The 9,669-nt window shown below is 47.7% G+C and overlaps 1 protein-coding gene across 1 annotated transcript; it reads right to left on the bottom strand.

Moving 5' to 3' along the window:
- Positions 1 to 1,018: 1,018 nt before the first annotated feature.
- On the bottom strand, positions 1,019 to 8,944 carry MANBAL (mannosidase beta like). Its single transcript, XM_071760201.1, has 4 exons — positions 8,885 to 8,944; positions 7,625 to 7,672; positions 5,970 to 6,167; positions 1,019 to 3,471 (listed from the first exon to the last, which is right to left on the bottom strand). The coding sequence occupies exons 3-4, from the start codon at positions 6,117 to 6,119 to the stop codon at positions 3,364 to 3,366; spliced, it is 258 nt and encodes an 85-aa protein (XP_071616302.1). The 5' UTR covers positions 6,120 to 6,167; positions 7,625 to 7,672; positions 8,885 to 8,944; the 3' UTR covers positions 1,019 to 3,363.
- Positions 8,945 to 9,669: the final 725 nt, after the last annotated feature.

Genomic DNA, 9,669 nt, shown 5'->3' with positions numbered 1-9,669 from the left:
ATTTAATTGAACTATGTGAACTGTAACTCCAGTCACGAGCTACTTATTAGCCTGTCTCAAGGGATTGTGCTGCTTGCAGTGGAGGAGCACAAGGATGCATTGTGAGTGTGGGACAGCTCTGAGATGACCAGAGATGCAGCTTCAAGCAGAGATGCTGCTTTAACACGATCAGAAATGAAGCAAGAACTTCTCAGCTCCCAGCCAGTTTCTTCAGAGCCTGTTGAAGGAAAGGAACTTCATAACACACACTGGCAGAGGAAACCCAGCTCCCAGCCCAGCTCTTGGCCTTTGGGTGGCAGAGCAAGGTGCTGCTCAGCCAGGTACTGGCTGGTATCTGGAGACAGACCTTTGAAAACCTCCCCTTCAATCAAATGGACTTAATGAGGTCTTCACCTCCCTTTGGGATGTTAATTACAAAACAGCCTGGAGAAAAGTGCTTGGGAGTTAAAGGAGTCAGCATTGAGTCCTTCTCTCCTTTTGGTTTTCTGGTGAGGGAACCAACACACACTTGACTGAGCTTGGTTACCACTCAGGTCTTACTGCAGCCAAGAAGAGCCACCAGACAGCTCCATGCTCTACAAACCTGAGCTACAATCACACACTGGAGGGGCTACTGAAAATCCCTCTCTCCAGTCTACTGAATCCCCATCTAATCTCCTGCTCATATTAACAAGTGATGTCTTTATTAGTGCTACCTTCATGGGGGCTCTTGGAGCTAAAATGTCTCATGAGAGGCAAATTCATTCAGTCATCCCAGCATTTCCTCCTTCCTTCCAGGAGGGTGAAGCTTTCCTGGGAGACAGCCCACAACTTCCAAGTCAAACACAGATAGAGATGCACACATGCCTGACAGTATTAAGTAACCAATTTCTCACAGATTAAAGGATCTGAAAGGCTTTCCCTTAATGGATCACTTTTCTGAAAAGGTTATTTATGTCCCTGTGCTCCCATAGCCTGAGAGTTTTGGCTGCTTTCACAATGAATGCACCAAAAGAGGCAGCACAACTGTAAAAAGAGATTTTGTTTTAAACAAAGAAATTCTGATTGTATTTATTACACATTTCAAGAGAAACTAAAATACATAGGGTATGATTAATCTCTAAAAACATTCTACAAGTTCAGCTAACAACAGCACTCAAATTTAGGAACAGACTGAGGAATGTCTCTTAATCCCTCTTCCCCCCAACAAAACCAAACCCCAATATCCATGATTTCTACTTAGCAATGAGTAAGCCAGCCTGCAAATAGCCAGATGTAGATGTCAGTGTGGTACCTGCTGTTTCAGGTAACAGCTACACAGTGCTCACTGCTAACTGGTTCTTAGCTTTAGAAGGGCTTCTGTATTTCAGGTAAACTGTGAGCTACTCCTTCAATAGTTAAAATTCTGTTAAAGCATTAACCCCCCTGTCTTTAGGTAACCTGCAGCAAGCCAGAGCTGTTAGATCAAACAACCACCATCCTCATTTATTAAAATGGAAGAAGTGTTCTGCAGTGCCTATCCAGGACACTGGTAACACTTTTCTTTCCCTTGCATATCACAGACAGGAACACAGGTCTGTAATGGAAACTCATAGCACAATATTGCTCTTTGTTATTTGTGTGGGAAACTTTTGTAATGTTTCTTTGTACTGAAAACTCAAAGCAACTTGAGAGTGCTTCTATCTCCCAGGCTTTGGCTTTGTTCTGTCCTCCCAGTGTTGCCTTTATGTAGATAAAAAAAAAAAAAAAAAAAAAAGAAGAAAAAGAAAATGCTGAATTTAAAGCAGAACTCTAAGATGGATTTTAAGCAGTGCAGCTAATTTGGTGTCAGCATTCCAGGTAAGAGAAGCTGAGAGCCTGAAGCAGGGAAGCACTGAGAGGTTAGAATCAAACTGGTACTGGGATCCATCTGTCTCACCCACCAAAAGCAGGAGCAAGCAGAGAACGTGGCTCTCCCCAGCACTGACAGTTTCTGCAAAGGGTGTTCAACACCTAACACACAGCACAACACTGCTGCTGTACCTGGTGAGTTGAGGATGGGAGTCTGTGTATGCAAAAAGGATGGCAGACTCACAGCCCTGCCAGAGAACCCTTTCCTTCAAAGCTGCTCTGAACCCTGGGTGCGTCTGCAAGAGCAGGTTCTCCTCCCATTGACTCATTCCTGATCAAACAGACCAAGATGTGAGCTGGCATCAGGAAGCTGGAGCTGCCTGACAGAGACTCTGTGGCTACATCACCACCTATCTCTCCCCAGTCCTGTCTCGCCATATTTAAATCTAATACTAGATTGTCCCTGGGCTGGAGAGCTGGAGCCTGAAGGAACATGAGGAGCATGTATGTCTCTTGCCACACAACCATGCTACACAGACAGCTTGCCACCCCTTGCATCTTAAAATACCACATCTCCTCAGGCTGAGATCATATTTAAATTCAGCAAGAGGAGACACAGCAGACTACAGCAGGTAGGGCTGGGAGGGAGTCTGCAAATGCAAGAAGCCCCAGTTGTGCTGAAATGCAGCAGAGGATTGGGAGGAACCCACAGCCCAGCCAGACACTACAGTTGGATACACAACCACTACAGCATGCCCAGGCTTCTGCCTCAAACAGCTTTTCCCCAACACGTGGTACCTGGTCTTCCCAAGTTTCCAGGAACACCCCGTTAGCACAGGTGTTAAATTCTGCACCTTCCAGAATCCAAGTGTTCCCCAGTCCTTGTGGTCATTCCCTGGAACATACCTGCTTTCAAGGGTGGGAACAGGGAGGAAAAGCTCACAGGTGGGGAGTAAGAAAGAGGCAGTGACGCTGGGGAAATGAAAGCTTTCATCTACAGCAGTCTGGAACTCAGTGAGTTATTACCTAAAGAATTAAAGAATATGACAAAGACATTATTATTAAGCCAGAAGATGCAGCTATGTATTTCAGACTAGATGACAACAGAGATGAATACAAAGCTGTGTAGTGTGGTATCCTTGATCCATTTGATCCCTCTGCCTTCAAAAAATACAACACAAACCAGTATCCAAAGCAGCAAACCCATGCTCCACCTTCCACAAGAGACTTTACTACAAATCCCAGCCAGGGTGGAGGAGCTCAGACAACAGCCCCTCTACCCATTAGAAATGACAGAAGTCACTTTCATGGTGACTGACACCCCAATCATGTCAAATGAAGTCCTGGATATGTGAAGTCCTATTTGCTTGTAAGAAATCTATGGCAGAACCCAGTCCCTTACAGTCTTGTAAGTTCCTTCTCCCTTGTCTCCAAAAGGTGAAGCATGGCAATGCCAGAAAACCATTTAATATAGTTGGTTGCCTTTGATGTCATCTCTGAGGAAGCAGGATTATAGTTGTTTATTGTTTCTTTTGAGGCTCATTGGTGAGGGCTTTATCGTTTCTTTTTTGTTTCCTTCTTGGGTTTCTTGCTTATCTGTGGAGCAGTTGCTTTTGGCTTTTTCACTGGCTCTGAATTCTTATGCTCAAAACTGTCCGAGTCCTGCAAAAATCAATTAAAAAACAGTCAGTAACTTTGCTTTTACAGTTTGCTGACAGCTCACTTTGGGAATCTGAGCAAAAGCCACAGGAAGCAAATGCTGGGGGATCTCTGTTGGAGCACATCTATATCAAACTGAGTTTCATTTAATGAGACTTGAGCAGCAGTATCTCTGCTTCTTCCCCATGTACTTTTTGATGAGTGTTGAGTCTGTGCACAGAAACAGCTTGTTACCAGAGAAGCTGTTAAAAGCTAAAGTGTCTAAAACAGGCTTTGGAGAAGAAAAACAGAACCAGCTTTAAAGCAAAGAAGAAAATCCAACACTAAATGAATACTATTCAAATTGTGAAAAGGCAAAGATGCTATACGACCACCAGTGTGTTTGGAAACAGTCATTAGGTATTTCTGCCAAATGTTAATAATTATCATGTGCAAGACAGAAAACATTCCCCAAAACAGCAGTAGGAATGTAAAGCTCAGAGCCTCTAAAACAAGCCCAAAATCCAGGGAAGGAATTGCAAGCAAAGCTTTCTTCACCTGGACTAACAAGGAATGCTTAGATATCCTGCTTGTTTCCTTCAGGGGAGATGACAGATAATGTTTCAGCCATGGGAAATAAAGTCTAGTTATCTTGTAAAAACACAAGGGAACAGAGCCAGTCTCATCTGAGAAAGCACACACATGCAGATTGCCTCCTTTCATTAAATGCATTTGAGTATAAATATTGCTTTAGCATCTCTGTTTCTATCAGTCAGAGTCTGCCAACTGGAAAAGGACACACAAAAAAAGGCTGAGCAAGACGTGTGAGTTTCAGGCTTCCAAGACAGTGCTGCAGATAATGGAGGGGGAGGTGAGCATCTGACAGTGTCCTCTTAATCAAGGAGCTTGGTTCAAACGTCACTCAAGTTACTGGGCTATTACAGTTCACATCTGTGTGGATTTCCAAGGAAGGAGACTTGGCTGGCTTTCCAAAGGCTGCAATGGGCACATGGGGAGCTGGCAGGCTCTGGAGAAATGAAGCAACAAGCAGTCATGACTGGGGGGTGCAGTGTGCTGCTGCAGTCAAGTGAACACTGCTGCCTTCTAATGTTCAAACGAGGTAGACTTCAAAAGCCTGAAGCCTCCAAGACAAGAGAAGCTCCACAGAATCCTACCCAGACTCAAGCAGCATTCCCAAGATCTGGAGGGGTAGCCCCTGGTGTTTACAGTCTTGTAAACTGCTGGTATGGGCAGTAAATCAAGAGGACAGTGAACATATGGAGAAAAGAACATGCAGAGCATGCACACATCAAAGCATGCTCAAAACAGCTCCTCAAGCTTTATCCTTTTAACTGGAGGCCTGGTTTTCAGTTTCTGACTTCAGACTAAAGCTCTCACTCTTTTCAGCCTTCAAGAATCAGGCTCAGGACTCGGGATTTCTCCCAAACTTAACAGGGGAACCCCAGGCTCTGACCTGGGCACTGGGGGCTGCAGAACAATGGTGGAAGACTTGCAGTGGCACTGGGATGGGCAGCTGCCTGCTCCACCTGCCTGCTGGGAGCTGGACTAGCCAGAGGGAGCAGTGTCCCTAATCCAGGACATCAACACAACTTCACATCACACCAACAGCTAAAGGTGAATCCTCCATGCAGCACCTCAGCCTCAGGCATGCCCTTCCCCAAACAGGATGAAAAGTTCCAGGTTTCCTCTGCACAACAGGGAGAAACATGGCAATGAGAACAGCCTGAAAGCAGAGCTGCCCACGCTGAGCTGCTACTGAATATATACCACACCTGCTTAGGCAAAATCTGTGTTACAGTATCAAACCAGCCTGATCACCAACACTGAAATATCTGTCCCCAACATCACAGGCATGACCAAGCACAGGGAAAAAGCCAGGCAGATCCAAGTCATCCCACTGCAGCCCAGTCCTAGAGGAGCTGGAATCCTGTAGCTCACCTCAACCTTTCACTTCAACTCTCTCCTGTACTACTGCACCAAAGGACCCTCCACTTGCTGGCACAGGATTGGGTGTCAGTACTGAAACTGCTTTCCTCACATTACAATGTACTAGAAATTTCACCTGTCTCTTGTTTCTAAAAATTGCACACAAAATAGAGCCCAAGGTAAATTCCTGAAAGGCAGGTCCTGCAAAGGGGACACCCTGTTATTTAATAGAACAAAGCAGCAGCAGGATGACAACATGGAGCTGGGATGACAGCCTTCTCCCTGTGCAGTCAGGAACAGCAGCTCCATGTAGCACCCCTGCCAGTGCTTCAGGACACTTCTGACACTGATACTCAGAGAGCCCCTGGCTCAGGTATTTGTTCCTGACTTTCTAATCTGGGTGTAACCAAGACAAAAGCTGGAGGTGGGAATGCTAGAAGGAAGAAAAGGGAGTGAACAATGAAACCTCCATCAATCCCAGGGGCAGACTGCTGTGTCTCCAATTAGCTACTCAGAATTCCCTCCCATCTTATTTTCTCTCCCCATCTTTATCAGTTTTGAAGAGCATTGCTTACTGTCTTGTGGGACTTGGAAACTGGCAGGATTATGGCTAGCACACAGATCAGCTGGAAAATGGCTCCAAAGAAGAGTCCATAACGTAGCAGGTTCTCCATGAATGTGGGCTCAGGGATTTCAGGTGGGGAGAAATCCAGCTCAGCAGCCATAGTGAGTGCACTCTCCTCCTCCTCTAAGGATCTCAAGAAGATTGGTTACTGCAAAGGGAAAAAAAAATAAATTATTTGCATCACACTTTCTTATGTCCACTTTCTATTATCAAAAAATGACAGATGAGCTCACACAGGTTTTATGAAGATACCCCTGATCTACAGAACTGATATCAAAGAGGGAAATGAAAGCTGCATTTTCTTTGCACATCTGTCTTTTACCACCTGCCTACAAAGAGCCCTCAAATGTTCTTATTAATCCACCTGCAGGAGAGGGGAAGCCAAACAAAATATGAACAATATTCATGAAACAGTAAGGGAAGAGATTCCTAAGCAAGGATGTCCTTCTCCCTAAAGCTGACCATAAATGTGGGATGAGCAGCATTCAGTTCCAGTTACACTGTGTGTGTGCTCAGTCTTGTGTTGGGGGGTGAATGAAACCAACCACGACCTCAGTAAAGCACAGAGGAGGCAGAGGTGCTGGAGCAGAGAGAGGAGTCATGTGGCTGGAGGTGACACTAAGGCCCACATTCCTTGTGATGGTCACACAGGAAGAGTTAATTATTGATCTCCTGGGTCTCAAGCCAGTTTCTCAGCCTGTCCTTTTTTCCTTCCTTGATCTTCTGCTAATGGAGCTGTCAATTCAGTCTGTGAGTGACTAATGGCTTTCTAGATAACAGAGAACTCTCCTCCCACAACTGCTGGAGTATGCCACAGAAAGTCCCAAAAGGGGAATTCAATTAGTCTGAGGTGCCACCAGGACTCAGCTGTGATCACTGCCTGGCTCAGTCTCCCTCTCCTGCCCCATCCTGCTCTGCACTCATTGAATCAGCTCAACTTACCCATACTCACAGCTCCCTACCTTACTAAAGCTTGTTAGGTGGGGCTACACACAGCAACTGAACAGCAGTAATCTGCCTCCTAGAAATCATCTCCAAAGCAGGCTCTGTATTCCTCAGGTGAGGAGGAGATTACCAGAATCCAGTCTCATTTCCAGAGACTGGAATGAATCCCTATTCCTGGTGGTTCAGAAGAACAGATCAGACACACACTTGCCCAGGCTGGGGGGTGAGTTTATTTAACCCCATCTCTGGACCAGATGATGTCTTGTGGTCCCTTCCAGGTCTGTACTTCAGTGAAAGGAAACATTTCACACTCTGGTTCAAATTCAGTAAGGGCTGTGTGAGGCCTGGAGGTGAAGCCAGGATGACTCTGGGCCACTCAGTGAGCCCCAGCACAGCCCCAAAGGCTGCACAGGACACACAATGGTGTCAGCAAAGCATGGGCACATGCAGCTCATCCCTACTGCTTTTAACTTCTGAAATACCCTCTCCCCCAATCCACCAAGGCAACAGTTCCTGAGCAAGAAACAGGATCATGGAAACCTGCACCCTTGACTTGCATTTTATTTCAACTTAATTTATTTGGAAATCCTTTGGAAACTTTATTCTTGCTCCTCCCACTTCCTCAAACAAAGCATGGAGGGACATTGCTTCATTCCTTACCTGGATCTTCTCAGGACAAACTCCAGCTGATAATCCTGATTCATACACCTGAAGCATAACACAAAGAAGCACATCAATAAAAAAAAAAGGGAACTGATACAATGAAAAAAAAATCAAAAATCCTCATCTTCCACAAGTCCCCCCTTCTTTCTCCTTTTCTATTTCACTTCCCTCAAGGGTTATCAGTAATTTTCTAACAAATCCCAGGTGACATGACCACTATCAAGAGCTCTCACACAGGCTGGCAGCAGCTGCCACCACCCCTGTAAGCACAGCCCCATGAAATATGCTCAGAGATCTGACACCATGCTTCAAGGAGCCATTGTGGAGCATCCTTGCCTGCACAGTAGCCACAGCAGGCAAGCCCCAAGCCTGCCCATCTCACTGGGACATCACACCAGAAACAGGTCACGAGTTTCACTGCACTACAGGAACTACCTGTTTAAAAATCATCAGTCTGGCCTCTCTCAGGGTCTGACAACAAGCTACCCCCAGCACAAAGCAACCTGGTTCCAAGGCAGAGCTGTAGCACAGAGCCAGTGAGGGGCTGCAGGCTGGTGCTGTGGCTCAGTGACACCACTGGCAGACGGTGTGGCTGTGCCCCCAGGCACAGGATCAGGCCCTGTGCTCAATAACCATGTGTTCTCAGGACCAGAGCCACCGACTCAAACCTTCCTTCCCTTCTTTTTTTGGTGGTTTTTTTTTTTCCCCCCCTGCTGGTATCTTCAACACCTACCAGTACAAAAAACCACTAACAGAGGACAAAGCCGTGGGAGCACTTCAAGTAAGAGATACATTGTCTGTCTCTGGGGGTGGAAATTAAGAGCAGCAGTCTCGGTGCAGCCCATGAAAGGTTTCGTCAAAGGATGAGGCAAAACCCCCAAATCTATCTCTGGGTTGCTGACACGACCCGGGAGGTGTTGGGCTGCAGAGCCGCCCGTGGGTCCCGGCTGCAGGGGATGTGGGTGCGCTCAGCACCGCTGGAAACGAAACCCCCGGGGGGGCCGAGAAGCCGCCTGCAGGCCCAGGGCCCCGGCTCCAGGGTCTGTGAGAAGCGGCCCCACACCCCGGTTCCTCCTCCCCTCCCAGGCAGAGGTGCGGGGGAGGTGCGGGCCCCACGGTGCCAGCCCGGTCCCGGGGCTCTCCCCGCTGCTCCCCGGGGATGCTGCAGCCACCGCCCCCCACTTCTCCGCTCCGGACCCTCCCCCCCAAAGAACCCCGAACCCCCCCGGGCCGAGTCGCCCTCCCACCCCAGCTCACCGCCCCTCTGCCGAAGGCCGCACCGCCCGGAAGTGGTTCCGCCCGGCAGGAAGTGGGCCCCGCCCCGGCCCTAGCAACCGCCCGGGGCGCCGCGTTGCTAAGGGCGGCCTAAAGGCGGCTGGATGGCCTTGGGGCTTTTTGGGAGGGCTTCCCCGCCGGGTTCCTCCCGAAAAGCCCCTGGAGCTGCTTGGCCAAGCGCTTCCGCGGGTCCCGCCCCGGCTGTGAGGGTCTGGGGGTGCTGAGCCTCCCGAGTGCTGCCCGAAGTCGGTCCCGCTGGCAGCGAAGCGCCCCAGGCCCTCAGGGTTAATGGACTCGCCACCCAGAACAGTGCGAGCATCTTTATCCCCACCATCCAGAAGCGTGGGCTTTCAGGAGTGGTTTTGCTTCATGCACGAGGTTTTGCTCCCTTGAAGTCCTCTGGCAGCAAAAGTTCCTAAGTGTACATCTGACTTTGCTCTTGCCAGGGATAATTTTTTTGTGTTTTTAATGTCCCGTCCGATTCAGTATCCAGCTCTGAAATGGAGATGTCTTGATAAGATGGACTGCAAAGGGAAAAATGTCTTGGGCTCTTATCATTCCTGTGTGGTATTTAAAGAATGATTTGTTTTGCTCTTTTCCCAACCCTGAAGTACCAGCAGTGCCAGGTTAGTTTTGCTGCAGAGATTTTTATCAGGGAACTTAAATACTCAGGGGAAACCCTAATCAGTTACTTTTCTACTGAGGCTTGGCATTTGTAATAAAAGGATTTTCTAAGCTGTTCCCAAGCATTTGAATTAAATGGGTAT

The sequence above is a fragment of the Heliangelus exortis genome, chromosome 16 (genome assembly GCF_036169615.1).
Source record: "Heliangelus exortis chromosome 16, bHelExo1.hap1, whole genome shotgun sequence".
NCBI lineage: Eukaryota > Metazoa > Chordata > Aves > Apodiformes > Trochilidae > Heliangelus > Heliangelus exortis.
Note: the sequence above shows the minus strand (reverse complement) of the source record. Positions and strands in the feature narration are given on the sequence as shown.

Coding starts and splice junctions, on each gene's coding strand:
- MANBAL (XM_071760201.1), bottom strand. CDS start 6,119: ATGGCTGCTGAGCTGGATTTCTCCCCACCTGAAATCCCTGAGCCCACA. Junction 3,472..5,969: donor TTTCCAAGTCCCACAAGACA/GTAAGCAATGCT, acceptor TGATTTTTGCAG/GACTCGGACAGTTTTGAGCA.